This window comes from Chiloscyllium plagiosum, chromosome 10 (assembly GCF_004010195.1).
Source record: "Chiloscyllium plagiosum isolate BGI_BamShark_2017 chromosome 10, ASM401019v2, whole genome shotgun sequence".
Classification (NCBI taxonomy): domain Eukaryota; kingdom Metazoa; phylum Chordata; class Chondrichthyes; order Orectolobiformes; family Hemiscylliidae; genus Chiloscyllium; species Chiloscyllium plagiosum.
Window position 1 is genome coordinate 15,264,168 of NC_057719.1, and position 21,196 is coordinate 15,285,363.

Below are 21,196 nucleotides of genomic sequence, written 5' to 3' on the forward strand. Positions count from 1 at the left end.
ACTTTCTCCCCACCCCCACCCTCCTCTCACTTATCTCTCCACCCTTCAGGCTCTCTGCCTGTATTCCTGATGAAGGGCTTTTGTTTGAAACGTCGATTTTACTGCTCCTCGGATGCTGCCTGAACTGCTGTGCTCTTCCAGCACCACTAATCCAGAATCTGGTTTCCAGCATCTGCAGTCATTGTTTTTACCTCAGGAATGAGTACACCTAGATGCCTCTGCACTGCAGCACCCTGAAGCTCTCCCCATTAAGATAATAGGTCACCTTACCTTTTTATTGACCCAAATGCATGACCTCACACTTACCCGCGTTAAATTCCATGTGCCACATTTTGGCCCACTCTCCTAACCTATCTATATCCATTTGTAAGGTCCTTATTTTCTCATTGCAATTTACTATACTTTTGTGCCATCAGGAAATTTCGCTATAGAGCCTTCTATCCCTGTATCTAAGTCGTTAATGTCCGTTGGTAAATAGCTGGGGCCCAAGGACCGAATCCTGCGGCACCCCGCTAATTACACTTTGCCATCCAGAAAAAAAACCATTTATCCCGACTCTCTGTCTTCTGTCCATCAGCCAGTCATCTATCCTGGTTAATTACTCCTAATCCCATATGATCCAACATTGTTAATTAACCTTTAGTGCGGCACCGTTTAAATGCCTTTCAGAAGTCCAGATAAATTACTTCTACAGCATCCCCACACTGCTTGTTACATCTTCAAAGAACTCTAACAAATGAGTCAAACAGGATTTGCCCTTCATAAAACCTTGCTGACTCTGATGGATGGCTTTTTGACTTTCCAAATGTCCGAATATTGCTTCCTTGATTCCAACACTTTCCCAACATCAGTTGCTAAACTGACTGGTCTGCAATTTCCCGCACTGTTCCCCCCTCCCGTTTTGAATAAAACTGTTATATTAGCCATTTTCCAATCCACTGGAAGCTTCCCCGTGTCCAGGTATAGTGGACTAAGTTGATCAATCACAAACAATAAATTGTTGCCATTATCTCAAAAAAGATACATAACATATAACAATGTTGCTTAGGCAGACAGTTCAGCCTCAGTTTAATATTTCATCTAAAGACCATCACTGACAATAAAACATTACTCATTATAGTGTCTAAAGTACCAGTTTGGATTATGTGTTCAACAGTTAGAACAATTTAAAATTATAATACATGGCAGGTAATAATTCCTAAAGGTCAATTTGCACCGCGACAAACACATGTAAAGGATTGTAGTAGCTAACTGTACACTTAGAATCTTGAACATCTGAAGCAACTGTACACAAGATATTTAATACCAAGTGTATAAATATAGAAGAGTGAAAATGAACTGCAGTGATAGAAGACAGCTAACACAAAGGAACATGAGAAATAAACTGTAGATTGGTCTCAATCAAACCAAACTTCTCTTTATATTTTAACCAAACGTACAAGATTTTCTTTCTTTAAATAGGCTTTTCATGTCCAATTTTATTTTGTAGTCCTGAGGCAATGGGACAGACATAACTCAATTCAACCAAATGAAAATTTAAAATGACTCAGATGCTAATTTTTCTTCCCTTTTGCATCCAAATAAATTTTCTAGCCATCACTTGGCATCTCCTCAAAACAGCTTTCCTGACAGACCTGAAGACATGGGAGATTTGCCGTAACAGAAATCAGGAGCAGAATTCGAATCCAAGCGGTGCTTGGCAGTGATCTGATACTGGGGTGTTTGCTCTTTAGCTGTCCAGTTCAAACTATTTTCCCAAATTTAACAGCATTTTTTTTCTCTCTGATACACAACATTTACATATCAGACAAGTACAGTCAAAGTTTCAGTCCTTACCAATGTTCTTATGTAAGAAACGAATAAATGTTGCTGCCATGATGTTTCTTTCTTTACAACTGAGTTCCACAGGAGGCTGTATCCCATCATCCACCACTAATGTGAGGAACTTGTGCACTGGATCTAGACTATGGTAGTAAAACTGAAGATAAAAAGATACAATTTTATTTTCTCCCCCAATCAATTTCTCGTCTCAACTTCTCTGAACTCTATTGAGACTATCAACACCTGTGGAGATTCTACTTTCGGTTCTGTTTAAGCAAACTGACAAGAAAATATCCTGCACTTACTCATGGAGGATCATTGACGATCGAAGCAGTCAATCTTCATTACTGTGTCTAGACAGTGGCAAACTATTTATAAGTTGGAATGAAAGGTGTGGAGAATCAGAATCAAATTGGCTCAGTCTTCACTGGGTGCCTACATACTATAGCAAGCCAACAAAAACACACTGGACTGCAGTGAGGACCAATAATGTTAGTTAATTCTTCCTGTAGGTCTGTAACCAAAATTAATTGCAGAACTTTCCTGCAGCTTTGGTCAAGATTAGTTAACGCTTAGCAATTAAACATCAGATAGATCTTGTCAATAGAAATATATAACACACAAGGTATATTTAGCCCATTATGTTTCCTTTTGGTTGTACTGCAGAGTAATTAAACACCAATTGAAAGTTGCTCCCTGTCCACCAAAATCTCATAATTGGAATAAAAGACCTACCTTTGTTCCTGGACATACTCTGCAAGTAAAAAGTCTCCAGGGTATGATTTTCAGATAAAACTCCTTCACTGAGAATTGCTGCAAAACAAATATTCTTTTTACTGTTCAGTTTGCATCAGCTGCTGAGTATATTAATTTGAATTTCTTTGGGTTTTAACTTTAAGCATGTTTCAGTAATAGGTAAAGGATGAGAATACCACAAGCTCTCAAATAATGTTTCTGCCTTCACTGGTATTCCAAAGCTCAATGGAATGTACTAGTAAGGGAAAAAGAGGTTGTGAAATAAGGGTTGCAGCAACAACTGCTGCAGCAATTAAAGGGCACAAGAGACAAATAACTTCAAATGGCCAGGGTTCCAGCTTCTGACTGTTGTGTATCACCCCTCGTGAATGCATGCACATCAAGGATCGAAGTAAAGATACATTCATATTCAGCCTCAAGGGCCTTGACAGTAAGCTAGGAACAAGAGACTAACCATAAATGGTCAGTAGGAGAGATCACTAGAGGGTAATTAACATGAATGTAACTACATTCTAACAAGGAACCATTTGTTTTCAAGGGAGGAAAAAAAAAGAGAAAATTGTCAAAAAATAATTAATAAAAAGAATGCTGCTCAGATTTTCAAATGAGCACATGTGCCTTGGCTGAAGATGGGCCTAAAAATCTGAACAAGTTGAAGGAAAAATTAACAAAACAGAAAGCCTGATCTTTACACCACTGGAGCACAACCTACCTAATAACTTCTAGAAAAGCCACACATTAAGCACATGAAAACATTTTCACAACACTGAATAGTGAGTGTTTCAGTATGTATAACTGAAACATAATTCCATCCTCTTATTTTGAGTTCCTCTGGTAATAAAGGGCACTGTCCCATTAGATTTCTTGATAATGCTACAAATGTAAAATTTCTAATTTGCAGATGAAACAAAGCTATATAAGAATTTTTATTCCAAGGAAAATGCAAAACATTTTCAACAGGATTTGGGCAGGTTTTGTGATTGGATAAGAACACAGTAGATGGAATATAAATGTGCAACAATGTGAGGTTATCCACTTTGGTAGGAAGAACAGATGTGCAGAGTATTTGTTAAATGGTGAGAAGTTGGAAACTGTAGATAATCAAAGCAACTACGGTGCTGTCGTGAGCCTTCAGTGACTTGCTGACATGTAGCAAGTTATTAGGAAGGCAAATGGAATATTAGCCTTTACCATTAAAGGTGGTAAAAAAATTGAGTACATGAGTCATGAATTCTTGCTTCAATTGTGTAAGAGCTTGGTTAGTCTGCAACTAGAGTAGAGTGCGCAGTTTTGGTCTCCATATCCCAGGGAAGGTATTATAATTGCCATAGAGGGAGTGTAAAGAAGATTCACCAGATTTGTTCCTGGATGGCAGGATGGTCTTGAAAGAGGATGGGCAAACTAGGCTTGTATTCTCTAGAGTTTTGAAGAATAAGAGATGATCTCATTGAAATCTACAAAATACTGAACAGTATAGACCGGGTAGGTGCATGCAAGATGCTTCCCACAATTTTGGAGTCTAGATCCAAGAAGCACAATTCAAAATTAAGGCGGATGCTTCATAAGTCCGTGAATAAGAAAATTTCTTTTACTCAGTAGGGGGTGAAATCTTTGGAATTTTCTACCCACAGGAAGCTGTTAGGTTCAGTCTTTGAGTACATTTAAAGCAGAGTTAGATGAATACTTTGATCAATGGCATGAGGGTTATGAAGATAGTATGGGAAAAAGCCTGGGTTCAAGTCCCACCTACTTCAGGGTTGTATTTTCACATCCCTGAATAGGTTGATTAAATAATACCTTCAAGTAGGTTGAGCAAGGGGCAGAAATCTGCCACATTTCATTTTCCCACATTATACTCAAAGTTGTTCACTTTGGCAGGAAGAATAATAAAACAGAAGATTATTTAAAATGAGAATGAATTTAAAATTTCAAGGTGCAGAGAAATCTAGGTGCTTTAGTGCATGAGTCACAGAATGTTCGGATAGGCTTGCAACAAAAAAATTGTAAGGCTAGTGGAATTCCATCCTTTGCTATTTGAAAAATTGAGCCAAAAAGTAAGGGGGTTACGTTTTAGTTAAGCAGGGCATTGTTGACAGCACATCTTGAATACCCATGCAATTTGGATATGCTTCTCGAAAGGACGACGCAAACACTTTGGAGGTGATTCAGAGGTGTTTACTAGATTGATATTTTGGATGAGTGGGATGTCTTACATGGAAACGTGGGACAGGCTGGGCTTGTTTCAACTGGATTTTGAAAGAATGACTGATGACTTAATTGAAATGGATGAGATCCTAAACTGTCTTAACAAGATAGATTGGGAAAGGATGCTTCCTCTTGAGAGTGAGTGAGTCAAAAATTAGAGGGCACCATTTAAAAATTAAGTGTCTCCTGATTCACCCTGTAATATTTCCTTCACTCTCAATCATCGAAGAAAATAGCATCCATGTACCATCATTGATTCACAAGATCCTAAGTGGGAAGCATCCTTGCAGTGGCATTGGAAAAGCACAGCAGGTGAGGCAGCATCTGAGAAGCAGGAAAATTGACGTTTCAGGCAGGAGCCCTTCATCAGGGATGAGCTCATTCCTGATGAAGGGGTCCTGCCCAAAACGTGATTTTCCTGCTCCTCGGATGCTGCCTGATTTGCTGTGCTTTTCCAGCACCACTCTAATCGTGACTCTGATCTCCAGTATCTGCAGTCCTCACCTTCGTCTTGCAGTGGCATTGTTGATCATCTTTCACAGGCACTCAAAAAAATCTTTTTAAAAAAATGAATATTCTCGTCTAGCTTACAGTCCATTGACAGTACACTGCCACCAAAGGCTTTGCATGGGCCACTGAGGGATAAAAAGAAGAATAACCCACCCTCCAGAGGTTGCTGTGAGGTAGATTAGATTAGATTAATTACAGTGTGGAAACAGGGCCTTCGGCCCAACAAGTCCACACCGCCCCGCCGAAGCACAACCCACCCATACCCCTACATTTACCCCTTGCCTAACACTACGGGCAATTTAGCATGGCCAATTCACCTGACTTGCACATCTTTGGACTGTGAGAGGAAACCGGAGCACCCGGAGGAAACCCACGCAGACACGGGGAGAACGTGCAAACTCCACACAGTCAGTCGCCTGAGGCGGGAATTGAACCCGGGTCTCTGGCGCTGTGAGGCAGCAGTGCTAACCACTGTGCCACCGTGCCGCCCACCAGGGAATTTTGTTTTTTTAAATATTTATTCATGGGGTAAGAGTGTCACTGGCTAAGCAGCATTTACTGCCTATCCATGATTGCCCAGGAGGCAGTAAAGACTCAATCACAATACTGTGGGTCTGGAGTCACCGTAGATCAGACCAGGTAGTTCCCTTTCCTAAAGGACATTTGTAAACCAAATAATTTGCTGGTAGTCTACACTTACTAGCAGGCTCGAGATGGCCGGAAAGAATCACTAGCTGGCCAACTCAATGGTTAAACCGCGCTTCCTATGGGAGCACATGTCTCACCTTTCCTGCCACTGGCAGAACTGCACGGTAACAGAAAAAAATGTCAGACATCCATTTTTGATGCCTTCCTTCCTGCCATCCCACACTAAAGGGCTGGTAATGTTCATCCTTTTGTGTTTTTATTGTAATATTAACTTTCAAGACATTATTTCAATGTCATAGGCCCTTTCTTACCTTTGGTGATATGTAACAATAGACCTTCTTGGGTTTTTTCACTTTTTCAGCCGTCTGACTTTCCTGATCCAAATCTTTCTCATCATCTTCTTCATCTGTATTGGTTGATGGGTGCCGACCCATGCTCGACGGTGGTATTGGTGGTAATTGCCACTGAGAATTAGCATAATTTGCAGTGTTATACAAGTATGCTTCAAAACAAACACTGGTTCCTGGAGTTGAGACGTTCTTTTCTACCGTGTTCTTTTCATTTTCTATTAAGGCAAATAGTGAATACACACAATTATTTCCACTCAGAACCCATTCAGTCAGAAGCTCAGGTCACACTTTATGTCAATCACTGCAATCCCAAACACAGTCTCTCTCAGAGGTCTTTTTAGGAAACTTGCAACAAGGAATGATGGAATTCAAGTCTATTTATATGATTTCTCCAGACAGTGAACTCCTACTTTCAATGCACAGTTATAGTGGATGCTGGTTCCAACAGGAAGACTTGAACAAAACTAAAACTTGAAATCTCAACACAGTTCCCTTCTTAAATCCAGTCAGCATGCCAATTTTCAAAAAGTATTAATGTCTGATACTGAAATGCTGTTCTGACAGGCTGGCCTGAGGTTTAATTACAGCAATAATAAGCATTTGCATAACAAAATTGACAGAACCCTTCATTTTTAAAAAAAATCATTTTTGGTTGAAACTATGAGCTAAGAGTTGAAGGTAACCTTTGGACTGTGAGCAGTAGTTTTTTTTTAGAACAGAGAAACTGACAATTGTTTATAGGACCTGGCCTGGAAGGTAATTGCAGGTTGATTCTTACATAAAGAACACTGTAGACCTTTCAGCTGTGGAGATGCATTGTGCTCCCATGTTGCCAAATGTTTGGATGTTAACAGGGAGGCCCTTGCTAACCACTCCTAAACAAAAGACTATTAGAAAAACTCAAAGTTATAAACTATGCTTTTGTCAGATGAATTATAGCTGCAAAAGCTACAGGATTGGGGTTTGATTGATCCCTGCTTATCCACCCATTATCAACATATTGAAAATTTGGAAAATAGAATACCAGTTACAAGAATTAAGTGAAATATTCCTCAGTGCCCTCTGGAAGCTATTTGCAATGATGTGTACACTCAGAAAGCAAGCAAGATACAATCCTATGTGCCGATGACAACATTGAAACTGCTTAAGTGAACTGGCCAGTTACATCTCTCATTTTTCGTCTGGTTTATTCCTTAACTGTGCCTGTCTGTCTGAGAGTGGAAAGCTAGAATCAAAAGGAGATCGGGTTTAAGTCATAGACATCAATTAGTTTACCTTTGCTCAGCTAAAGGTATTGAATTAGTAATACATTATTAATTGTTTTGTTTAAGTTATACACTTGTTGGTTGATATTGGTTATTCAAAAGGTCTGACTAAAAAATGCTGTGGCAATTTGGAGGGTTGGCTTTTATTGTATTGTGAATACAGGGATGGGAGCTCATTTCATTGTTTATCTGTGTCATAACACAATGCCCTCAGATTCTTCATAGGTGCATGATCAAACAAAATTGGATACCAAAGCTGGAGACAATAGGATGAATAGCTAGGTCACAGAGGGAAGGAGCATCTTAAAAGAAAAAGATGAGTTGAAGCAAAGATTTACAAGAAAATTCCAGGAAATCAGAACCTTTGCAAATGAAGGAACATAGGAACAGGAACAAGTCATATGGCCCCTCAAGGCAATTTGTCATTCAAATCAGATCGTTGCTGATCTGTAACCTTAATCTCTATAGCTTGTCTTTGACCAATATCACTTAAAATCCCTGTTTAACAAACATTTGTCAATCTTAGACAATCTTAGATTTAAAATTAATTTGTGCATTATCAAAGGCAAATCATGCACAAATCAATTCTACACTTCTTCTCTTTGCAAGCATTAATGTACTTTAATTTCATTCCTCCAATTTTTAGACCATGGCCCTCTTAGAGACTGCCAATAGCAGAAATACTTGGTCCCTCTCTATCCTAACTATCCCCCTTCTACCACAAAAAAATTTTCAAAAGATTCTGCAACGTTCTAAATTCTAAAAACTGAATCCTAGTTTTTTACAACATGGACTTGAAATCTAATCCTTGACTAGGTGTAATTCAAATAAGCCTACAGAACATTCCTTCCAAACCCAATTTTGCTCTTTCAAGATTGGTACTGAGAACTGCTCACAATGGTCTTCCATAACCTCTACCCTCTCATATTCTGTCCACTGGTTAAAAGGCCAGCACTCCAATGAACTTGCTAATTTGTTTCTGCATCTGCACATGACATTTTGTGATCAACATACAAGAGCCCGAAGTCTGTTTGGTGTTCCTCGCTTTTCATCATTTAGAAATACCCTGTTCTATCATGGGTAAATACAGGGGAATGGGTCTGGGTGGGTTACTCTCCGGAGGGTCGGGCTTGTTGGGCTGAAGGGCCTGTTTCCACACAGGAGGGAATTTAATCTAATATTTAAGGGCCCAAAACAGATCCTTGAGGAATTGCATCCTACCAATTAATGACCCTGCTCATTATCTTTAATCGCAATTTCATTCACTCAGCCATTGTATAAATCCAGTGAATAAATTTACCTTCAGTTCAACAAGTTTCAGTTTTATTTCACAGCCTAGCGAGGCTTTTAACAAATGCCTTCTCAATGTCTGTATAAGTAACATCCATAGACCTGGACAGCATTTCATTAATTGAGGCACAGTTGCCAGTGTGGATAAATGTGAACCAAATCGATTAATACCTTAAATGAATGAGTTGCTTTGAGGAAAGGTTGGACAGGATAGACTTGTAGCTGCTGGCATTTAGAAGAGTAAGTTGAGACTTAATTGAAGATGCAGAAAGATCTGCGTTGGGTGCATGTGGAAAGGATATTTCCTCTTATAGGAGAATCTAGAATTAAGTTCACTGGTGCCAGTCAATAATCACTTTGTCTAAAAACAGAGATAAGGAATTTTTCTCAAAGTTGAATGTCTTCACAACTCTCACTCTCTCAAAAGACAGTGCAAGCAGTGTCCTTGAATATTTGTAAGGCAAAAGTAGATAGACTTCTTAATAAGCAAGAGATGAAAAGTTATCAGAGGAACGTGAAGTTATCAGATCAGTAATGATCTTATTGAATGACAGAACAGGCTCAAGTGATTTACTCCCAATTCTAATTTATAAGCATTTTTGAGGCAATATAGGACAGGACCAGATTATGACTTGATAGATTGAGAATAGAACCAGCTGAAAGGAATCCTACCTTCTGCATGATAGAGAAGAAGTGCTAGAGGAAGATGAGGAGATTGGTCCTCTCAAAAGTGTCAGGCAAATCATGTAGTATGACACAGTGATCACACAGTATGATCATTGTTACACTGGATTCCAATTGTGATGTTGATTCGGGCAGTACCTCTATAGAGAAGTAAAGCTTAAACTCAGCATTGCAAGAAAAAGAATAGAGATTTGGGAAATGAGCAGATCTCAAAAAGAAAGGAAGGTTGGAAATGGGGCAGTAGTTTACAAGGTCAAATAAAAGACATACTGTTAACCAGATTACAAAATTTTAGCTTGAAACTCTACTCACCACTGAGAACAATGATGTCAAACACCCCATTACCAATCAATTGGTCCCAGTAGGTAACAGATGCTCGAAAACAACCTTTTCTCCACAATGTCAAGTTCAGAAGCACTAGGCACTTTGACTTATTCAAGGAAATGGTTTTATGAAACAAAACATCTGACATTTCATTTTCAGGGCCACCAAGCTGAAATCCAAGCGAAGGATAGAGTACTCAGTTACAAATTAAAAAGAGGCAAGTTGAGCTATTTAAAAGGTTGTTTTCACAATATTAGCGCAAATATTCAAAAATACACAGACTCAGGTGGCACAATGCATGCAACATTATGTATTGGATACAATTACAACCATGATCTGCTACATTGCTGACATAATTGATTTCAGCTGCGTTGCTATGGGCAATGCAGAGTGGGAGCCAGTCTCTTCCCAAAGGGAGAGAAGATAAATGGAAGGAGAGTTACTATGCTAATGTTGCACATCTCATGTTTATTGTATAACAAAATCAGTGCAGTCCCCAGATGTTCACTTCTCTTTAAGCAAGTACAGGGAATGGAAAAGCATGGATACAATTCAACTATCTAAAACAAATAAATTCATAGTTTTGAAACTCAAATAAAAGGCCCACTATTGACATGAATAAATTCTTACATTTAAAGATGTTACTATTTCAAGCTACAAGTGCCTTCACATTTTCTTCCCTTATTTCTACTTTCCTTGAACCTTGTATTCCTGAGCAAGGATTATTTATTCAAGACTTCTGCCAAAAAAGAAAGCAAGAGCAGCTTAAGGTCTAATGCAGTTTTAACGTTATCTCCTTTTATGTCAAAGACCTAATCTCCAAAGACTTGAATTTTCAACAGTTAGCTTGAACCTCTATCTTGTAACCTTGATACAGAACAATGGCAACACAATATGCCCAGCCTGTCACCTGGAAGTTTGCAATTTCTTAAATGTTTAACATTCTGCACATCCAATCAGGAATTAAGAAGCATCACCTGTCAATGTGTGCATATGGGGATATCACTAGTTGGGACATCTCATCCAATATTTTTAAACAAACACGGGAAACATTCACAAAAGTTCTGAAGAATCATACCAGACTCAAAACATTGACTCTGTTTCTCTCTTCACAGATGCTGCCCAACCAGCAGAGTTTCTCTAGCATTCTGTGTTTCCAATTTCCAACGTTTTGCATTCAATGATTTTTTTAAACATGGCTGCTCTGCTAATTAAAGCAATAATATTGTGCTGGTTCGAAAGATGGGTTTTGAAAGTCAGAAACTTGCTAGCACGTGTTACTGAAACAGCAGAAACCAAACATCTCTTTGGGTCAGATTCAATGAATCATTTCAACACTAATTTTAAATAGCAGTGTTATAGCAAAGTAAATGTATCTGAATTTCCACATTTCCCACCCCACTCCCAAGGACAATGATTTTAGAAAAAAAGAAAACCTTTATGAGACTATCTAGTGGAATATGGTGCCTTTGAGCCAGAAGCCCTGGATTCAAACCTTGGATTCAATGGCCAAGGCGGCGTGTTTGTGACACAGCCAAACAGGTCAAGTATTGACCTGCAAATCTTTCCATCATACATCAGAGGCAGGGTGCAAGAATGGGAGGGATTCCAAGTCAATAATGTAATGGAAGGAATGTTGGAGCCTCTTCCATAACTACCTAGAGCTCCAAACTACAATACTGCAAAACATGCATGTCAAAAACCATGTTGCCACAATAGCTCTGACCATGTGAAACATTTCATATCACTATCATATTGTAGAATCTCTTGAGATGCTCAGGACCACAAGCGGAAGAGCGGTAAAAATGAAACAATAACTTGCTGTCAAGATCAAAACGCCTGGAAACCAAGACACCAGAAAACAGAGCAATGGAAAAGTTAGGAACTTCTTTTGTCATGTTCTCTCTCAATACTGAAGTAGAACGTATTCTCAGATTATTTTCGGAGTATAAGAGAAAGGCAGTTCTCCAAAGCTAGCAGGACCATGCAGGATTTAAATAACAGCAGTTATTTCAGAGAACAGTAAATCAGTCTAAACTTTAATGTAGGATCTCTTATAAATTCTGGAGATTCACTTACATGTAACTCATCACTCACCTCTTTGATTTGGACTTTGTAATCATCCTGCCCAATGACAGACAATGCATTACTTGTTGGGTTATCATATTCATCACGTGGGGCAATCTGCAATGTGTGCTGCTGTCCACTGGTCAGTACCAAAGTGGAGAAATGGTAGAGAATTTTTGTTTTTGCTGGAAATACAGATCCTATAAATGGAACGGGAGAGGGAATACATATTATCCATTTCAGAATTGGGTACAGAGATGTGTAATTTATTCAACTATCTCGATGAGAGAATTAACATTTTTTTTGGTTCCAGCTTCAAAAGTATCAGTGGACAAAATAAAAAAACTCCAATTTTTGTAATTTTTTTTTAGAAGTTAATTACATACAGGATACCACGTGGTTTTACAAGATGGGTAAAATAAATTTTGATATTTAACTCTTTATCACACAAATGAAGTACAGTGTCCTTGATCTATTATACTGTGACACTTGCGTTTAAAAGCTTCGAACAATAACAATTTCTGTTTATGTGCACAAAGCAAGTACCAAGGAGCATCATAAAATATTAAAAACTTAGCCATATTTGCACTTAAAAGTACCACACAATGACCATTCCTAGTGAGGGTGAATCAAACCTTCCCCTGAAGCTTAATGGTATTTACATCATCAAAAATGCTAAATCAACATCATGGGGGTTTTCATTGATCTAGATCTACAAGAACAGGTCAGAGGCTGCAAAATCTGAGGTGAAAAGCTTACCTTCTGACTCCCAAAGCCCATCTGCCATAGTCCATTAACTGTTATAGACCATGTGCTGTCATTACAGTGAAACTGCCATCAACAAGGCGGAAGTCAGGAATGAGACAGAATATTCTCCACTTGCCTTTATTAATGTGGTGCCAGCAATACTCAATATGGTCCACACCATCCAAATGAATGCAGCCCACTTGATCAGCATCTCACCCATTACCTTAAATGTTCACTCTGCCCACTAACATTGCCAGCGGTGTTGTAACAATTTGTCAAAGTTTGTTCCAAACCAGAGACCTTCATTACGTTTAAAGGGATGACAGCAGATGCATGACAGAATCAGCATCAACAAGCTCCTCTTCACGTCACTCGCTATCCTGACTTGAAAAGATATTGTCATGCCTATACTGTCACTGGGTCAGATTTATGGAACTCCTTCCATAACAACATGTGGGTGTAGACACATTCAGCTCAGCTAGTTCTGTTGGCTGGATAGCTGGTTTGCAATGCAGAGTGAAGTCAACAGCACAGGTTCAATTACTGTACTGGGTTAGGTAATCCTGGGGTTAAACATTGAGTGTTGTCATTCAAATAACACTTACTACCTACGGCCTTCTGGGACAACGGAAACTTTCATTTCACTGTAACTACATCATATGGACTATAACAGTTCAAGAAAACAGCTCATCATCACCTTCAAGAGCAATGAAGGACAGTAGTAAACACTAGTCATTAGGGATGCTCACATAGGTGAACATATATGAAACAAATTATGTGCATTTTTGCAAATGAGTTTAAGGTATATTCTGGTTTAACTTCTTGGATTCCCATAACAATCTGATAAACCTCTTAAGGTTGCCGATCAGATATTGTTTTTAAGCAAAAATACCCAGTTTCTTTAGAGCCTAACTCACATTTTTGACACAAAGAATACATAAGAACAAGTTACTCAAATAAATCCCCTAGCTCATTGTCTCGTTGCAGCCTTAATTATTCTGGATTGTTGATATGTTGAGCTTTGGATCTGATAAGGTCCCTGAATCTTTTACAGCATCACTCTTAACAATTTCAACTTAATTCACTCAATGTGCGTGTCATTTGTTTTTCCTTTTTCTTTGCAGTGCTAATGTGCTTTCAATTATTACCAAATCATAGACATTATTTGCAGTCTAAGGATTGGATTAGAATTATTCAGTGTCATTTCAATTTGAAATCCACACATGCAGCAAAGAAAGGAAATTTCTAGCTCAAGGATCTAAGCTTTTTCAGAACTTAAATTCCAGAAAGCAGGAAGGTCAAGCAACATCCTCTACACCACTTTTAGAATAAAGACTAGACAGCAAGGTATAAAGAGCTGCATTTAAGTACCATTGGTGGTCAATTACCTAATTATTTAGGGAAGCCTTTATTCAAGGTGCTTAGTAATCAATGCGGACAAATGTATAGACAAAGAAAAGATAGGCAATCTCAATCCCCAGTAAGAACATACGCACGATCACACCTACCAGGTTGAAAGGTTTTATAGTATGGGCTGTAAGCCACATTCGATCCTCCGACTTTGACAGAGAGTTCGTACCTTCCTGCCTTTCTCACTGTGAAGCCCACCTTCACCACATTGCTCTTCTGTGCATGGAGTACTTCCTGTGTGACTGGAACATCCAACCCAAGCTCCATGTGTGAAATGTGAATCCGTAATCCCACAGGACGGTGAGCAGGAAATGGTCGGCCATTCTTGTAGAACAACTACACAACAATATAAGAAGATTTTCTTTCTGAAAAATGACATGCATTACGATTCGTCCTTGTTTAAACATCTTGTATAATGTTTACACAACAGAAGGAGGCTGTTGAGTCCATCATTTCCATGTCAGCTTCCAGCAAGAGGAACTCAGCAAGTCCCATTTCTTTGTATTATCCCTGTAGCCCTATAAGAAATGGGGATGACATGGCCTAGTGGTATTATCACTGGACTATTAATCCAGAGAACCAGGTAATGTTCGGGGGATATAGGTTCGAATCCCACCATGGCATACGGTGGAAATTGAATCCAATAAAAGTCTGGAATCAACGCCATGAAACCATTGTCAATTGTCAGAAAAACCCATCTAGTTTGCTAATGCCCTTTAAGGAAGGAAATCTACTGCCCTTACCAGGTCAGGCCGACATGTGATTCCAGACCCACAGCAATGTGGTTACTCTCAACTGCCCTCAGGAGCAATTAAGGATGGACAATAAATGTTGGCCTGGTCATTGACGCCTACATCCCATGATAAATTTAAAAAGGGTCTCATCAAGTAATTACTCAAAATCCTTTTGAAAACAACAACCAAATCTGTTTCCATCAGATACTTAGGCAAGCACGTAGATCCTCAAAACATGCTAAGAAAAAGAAGTTTTTCCACATTTCACCTCTGTGCTCTTTGACTATCAGCTTAAATTTGCATCTGCTCGTTCTTAACTTTTTCCTTCCATGGGAACATTTCATCTTTGCATACTACATCCAAACTCTTCATGATTTTGAAGGCCTCCATCAAACATCCTCTCAATGCTCTCTTCTCGAAGGAGAATTGTCTCAAATTATCCAAGCTACCTTTGAACTAAAGCTCCTCGTCTCGACAACCATTCTTTTTTCTCTGCAGCCTCTTCACTTATACCCTCAAAGTTCATTATCCAGAATTGAACACAATATTCCAGTGAGGCAAAACCACCTATTTACATAATGTTGAGAACTACAAAGAGGCATAAATTACAAAAATACAAAAGTTATGGTGAACCTTAAGTTTTATCTGCTACATGTCCAACATTTCCAGCCTGTCTACATCCTTTTGACATCCATCATTACCCTGCTCAAAGTTCACTATAATTCCATGTTTTGTGTCATCTGCAAACTTTAAAATTGCACCCTGCACATCACAAGTTTACATAATTGAAATGGTTCAGGAAAAGCAGTGGTCTGACCACTGGGAAACCCCACTGCAAACTGGATGAAGAGGTGCAAGCATTCAATTGATTCAGAGTTGTCATGATGAAAAGGGTGTCAGAGTTAGGAATATGGGTGCTTTTAAGGATCAACTTTACAGTTGACTGAAAAAAGGTGTGTTCATTTGATTTTTGTTTTTAACAGCAGTGTTCTTACTGGGGCGATTTGGTGATGGAAGAAAAATGTTTACACCTGTGTAAGAGCACTTCTGAACAGAAACGAAAAAGAGGGAAAGAAATGGAAAAAAACAAAACAAAGGTAAAGCAAGGTTCTTTTCAGAGTGCTTGTGGTACAATGGCAGGGTCTGAGCCAGGAAACCTGGGTTCAAGTGCCATCTACTCCAGAAGTGTAGAAGAACATTCCTGAACAGGTTGATTAGAAAACATAGAATTCAAATGTAACTTTCAGTTCAGGAGGGAGGATCATTGGCAGCACTCCATGCCAATCACAAGCTGCGAGTAACTGGTATAGCAACATAAAATATTGCCTGCTCATGATAATGTCTGAAGCACTTGCTTAACAAGAATGTATGTACTTCTGCCTTAAAAGCATTCAAAGATCAGAATTCTTCTCAGGGCTCTTGTGGTAGTGAGCCCATCACTGAGCCAGGAGACCTGGGTCCAAGTCTTAACTGCTCCAGAAGTGTGAAATAACATCTCTAAATGGGTTGATTAGAAAATACCCAAAAGGACAGTCGTTAGAGCTCTTGAGGCATGGTGGGAGTGCCCGTACTTCTGGACCAGAAGATCTCAATCCAAGTCCCACTAGTTCCAGAGGTGTGTTGCAAGATTTCTAATAATCTAAATATATAAATATCTGAAATAAATTGCAACACCTCAATCAGCTATGTGGCCTAACTAATCAAGTTTGTATCGCTAATGGCTCTTGTTGTGCAATGGTAGCAATCCCACTTCTGAGCAGGAGACTTGGTTTCAATTCCCACTTGCTCTAGAGGTGTACCATAACATCGTGGAATAGACTGATGAGAATAAAAAAAAATCAACATTCTTACTAATGCTCCTAATACTTTTAGAGAAAGTCTGACACGACAAGGGCTGGAGTGCTTTATTTCCCCCTCCCTCACCTTTGGTGGTCTGCATTGTCCTTAATGGAATTTTGTATGTAAACTGATCCATTAGAAAACATGGGTGATCTACTAGTGGTATTAATATACAAAGAAAAACACAGGTGACTTGGTGATGACAGCAAAGCTGTTTGGTCATGTGAGATAACACTTCTGGATATTAAAGAGTGAGCAGAGTTCTTTAAGGGCTCTTGCACAACAGTGGTACCATCCCTACCTCTAAGCCAGAAGGTCTGGGTTCAAGTCCTATTCCACAGATGTGTCATAACACCTTTGAACAGGCTGAATAGAAAATGGTTGATTAGAAACAGGTTGATTAAAATAAAAGCACTACATTTCCAAGACAAGAAAGGAGTAATGTTGAGCGTATTTAGCCTCATCCCTCTTAATCTCACCACATACTGTGCCTCCTTTATGGTCACAATGGTGGAAAACAATGCTGTCACTGTTCCCAAGAAAACTGGGAGCTCCCTAGCATATCACTGTGTCTTCAATCTCTCTTTTGTTTGGAAAGATCTACCCTTTGCTTGGTGCCTTCTGATGTTGGCACAGTTGGGTTTGCAATTCTGTCTTGAGAAATCCCATTGACAGTTCAATTTGGTGTCAGCAATGGCTTGGTTGTAACACTTTTCTTCTGAATCAGAAGATTCAAGTTTCATTCAACAACTTCAGTTCAAAAGTTAATACTGCAATGGTGCCAGTGCCATACCACAGACGAGATGTTAAACAGAGGGTACATCTGCCTGCTTCAGGTGGATATCAAATATCTAATATTTCAGAGAAAGGTAGGGGAAGCTATGCCTATTGTTCTCATCAACAGTTATCCGTCAATTCCACACATTGAAATTGGTGCTGTTTCCTGTAATAGTGACCACACTTCAAAGAAGTATCTTAGTAATTTAAAGTACTTTGAAATATCCAGTAGTCATGAAACATACTCATCTAAATACTGTTAGATCCTATAAGTGATTCAGTATATGGCAGCTCATAGTAAATCTCATTACTCCAAATATCTCAATTGTTTCTCAGACGGGCCAAAAACTACATAACTCTCTCTAATGGTGCTTTTGAGTAATGGGTCTTATATCAACTTGCACCAAGCACATTAGCAACACTGGTTTTGTTAAAATATTGTATTAATACTTAAACAAAAAGTGAACAACTCCTTTCCAAATGATAAAGGTTTCAGGTTATTAGCATGTACTGGGTATGACAATACTGAATTCAGTGCAAGTTTATGAAATAGAACTGTTTTCCTTGCTGTGCAACTGCTGAGAAGAATAAACAATTCTCTTGCTGTCCCTGTGAAAGCTGGAAGCTCTTTAAAATCTGTTCAAACTTCTCTTCTTCAAGTAGAAAAGCCCCAACTTAAGTCTATCTACATAACTGAAGTTCCTCAACCCTTCACATCCTTCCTAAAGTGTAGTGTTCAGAATTGGATGTAATGTTTCTGTTAAGGCCAATACAATATTTAAACCAGCCAGGTTTAAACCAGATTCCAGTATGTTCTTAATTGCAACCTCAACTTCACAGTGGAAACAAACTGCGCTTGGAAAGCCCCACTTTGTAGGTCCAATATAAATTTCTTCTTGCCTGCTTGATAAACACAAGATAAACTAATGTTTGTGCTTGTTTAAACTGGTCTAAGTTGTGGATGTATCTGTTGGGACCATGTCAGAAGCCATATTAGAATAGATTCACTGCCACAAATCTTGCTTTTGTTATTAGTTGAAGTTACTGATATCAATTGGGGTATTATGCCCACACATAACCTTTGGCATATCCATTCTTATTTCCCTCGATGATTAAAGGCTTAACTGTAGCTCAGAACACAAAACCTAGCACTCATCCTATAAGCAACTAAAAACATGTCAAGAACTGAGTATAATGCTGGAGGCAATAGATAATCCATTTAGAATGTGGCAAATACCATCCTTAGTTACTGGAGTATTGTTCCCATTTCAGAGAACTATACTTTAGGAAGGATATCACATCTTGGGAGAAGATGCAGAGTGACACCAAAAAATAAGGACTTCAATTATGTGGTGAGATGATAAAAAATGGCATTTTCTCTTTTCAGCTAGACAAGGCCAGAGGGAGAGATAAAGTAGTATTCAAGATTGTGAAGGATTCTGATAATATTCTAAGAAGTGTAAAGCTGCTTCCAATGGCAGAAGGATCAGAACAAAGACATTGACAGTACTGAGCAAAAGAGATGGAGAGAATCAGTCTTTCACAGTGAGTTATGATGATTTGAAATGCATTATCTGAGCAGGTGGTTGAAGCAGATTCTATAGTAACTTACAAATTGAATTAGATAATCACTTGAAATGATTACATAGCTGGGAAAACAGTAGGAATGGTGCTGAATTGGATGTTTTTAAAAAGAGCAGTACAAGCATAAATCACTGAATTAATCTCTTCTTGTGTTATTTCATGTTCTAATTGCACAGTATTCTGTATCTTTCATCATTCTCCATACTTTCCAAACTCCACTCATCACTGTGCTAAGTTTATTTCAAAAATCTGGCCCACGTTTTTAAATTGCTCTGCAGTCTCAATATATCTTCTGCCAACAGCTCTGTGTGGACACACTTTTTTAAAAAAATATGGATTGCAGAGGGATAGCTGCAGTACTCAGGGAGGTTTGAAATGTTGGATGAATTGAGTTATTAATTTGAGTTGTCAATGGCTCTCTCTGTATCCTATGAAGGATCCTATGAAGATACTATGAGGTGGAGCTGGAGTTTTAGGTTTAGTGACCTGGCTGGTATTCATGCCTCAATTACAAAAGTCACACTTTGGTCATTATCACATGGGAGCTTGCTGCCAACAAACTGGTTGCCGTATTTCCAACATCAAAAGTACTCCAGTGACTATGAAATTCTTTGGAATATCTTTAACTTGTAAAATCTGCTTTACAAATTCAAGACCCAATCCAACTGTTACTCAGTCTGATCCTCTGACTCGCTGCCCCCAATTCCCTCCATCTCCCCCCCGCTTCCAAAAATCTATTAGAACTTTAGCTTTACCCTATCCAGCCCAAAATTCTCAATTTCTCCATTTTTGCCTCCTGTAAATAACTCAGATTTTAGCCTCATTGATACAAAACACTTAGAGATATCACACTGAAAGTGTGACTATTAACTGATCATTTGTGACCACAAATCTCAAAATTATACTTTTGGGAGTGATCTGATAGCTCAGAATTTGATTGTGAGAAAAATTCAATGTAGTTACTTTTTGCAGTATCTGATTGCCGCAGATGATTTTTTTCTTAGTATCTCCAGAAGGTTGACGATTTAAATATCAGTAGACCCACCTGAAAGTTCTACTCCAGACTCCTCATCAAGATGTTGTGGGACTATGCTCCTTCATTGTCACTGGGTCAAAATGTTGGAACTCCCTACACAAATGGCATTGTGACAATACCTTACGCAAGATGAATATCTGCAATTTAATATCGCCCTTCACTACCATCTTCTCAAGATAGTTAAGAAATAATCAATAAAACAGACCCACTCTATGAATCAATAACTTTTAAAAATAAAAAGATGACATAATCAAAAGTGGTGTGTCAGTGCACATTAGTTTTACAGGTAGCTGTCTGTAGATGACATACCAAGATGAAAGTCTGGCGTTCCATTGGCTCATATGCACTTTAAGGTGTTCCGTCAGAGCAACAAATTGTTCTTCTAGTGGCCTGACAATATCACGCCCTCAATCCGACAGCACAGATTAGCTAGTCAATTATTACAATGTTGTTGTGGATCTCCCCGGGTAATGCTGTCATTGGGTTGATATGTACGCAACTCTTTGAAACATTTCTGAGAATACTAATAAAGTGCTACGTGACGACAAGTCCTTTTTTTCCACTTGATGCAGTTACTGAACCCTGACACTACTCAGTTTTATTTGCTTCATTTGTACCTAAGATTTCAAGTCCAGATTTTGTACACTCTTATAATCAATATTATACGTAAAGTCTCAAACCTGGATGCATGAATTTGCTCAAAGTTTTTTTTGTTACAGTTCTTGTGTGAACAAATTATTGCAAACTTTGACATCCACATTAGTAATGGAAGCCACCTATTTGAACAATCCATGTTACAAGTGCACCCTTCCATCTTCATGACTGCAATGCATCTATTCATTCTTTGTCCTTAGAGCAAATCAAATCTAATGCAACAAACTGTACTTCCCTGCTTCCTAAATTACAACCAACTTCCATACCTCATTAAGACAAGTCCCCTGGGCCGGATGGGATCTATCCTAGGATCCTCTGGGAAGCAAGGGGAGAGATTGCCAAGCCTTTGGCATTGATCTTCAAATCATCATTGTCCACAGGAATAGTGCCTGAGGACTGGAGGATAGCAAATGTGGTTCCCTTGTTCAAAAAGGGTAGTCGAGACAACCCTGGTAATTACAGACCAGTGAGTCTCACTTCAGTTGTTGGTAAAGT

At 38.8% G+C, this 21,196-nt stretch overlaps 1 protein-coding gene across 4 annotated transcripts in view; it reads right to left on the reverse strand.

Annotated features, from left to right (window-relative positions):
- Window positions 1-21,196, reverse strand: part of arel1 (apoptosis resistant E3 ubiquitin protein ligase 1) — a 110,746-nt gene that overhangs the window by 41,947 nt on the left and 47,603 nt on the right. For all 4 annotated transcript variants that reach the window (XM_043697104.1, XM_043697105.1, XM_043697106.1 and 1 more), the window contains exons 5-10: window positions 14,176-14,413; window positions 11,951-12,120; window positions 9,842-10,022; window positions 6,252-6,505; window positions 2,557-2,634; window positions 1,837-1,978 (exon numbers count right to left, since the gene is read on the reverse strand). In XM_043697104.1, the coding sequence (XP_043553039.1) occupies window positions 1,837-1,978; window positions 2,557-2,634; window positions 6,252-6,505; window positions 9,842-10,022; window positions 11,951-12,120; window positions 14,176-14,413 (1,063 nt within the window). The remainder of the gene's footprint in view (window positions 1-1,836; window positions 1,979-2,556; window positions 2,635-6,251; window positions 6,506-9,841; window positions 10,023-11,950; window positions 12,121-14,175; window positions 14,414-21,196) is intronic.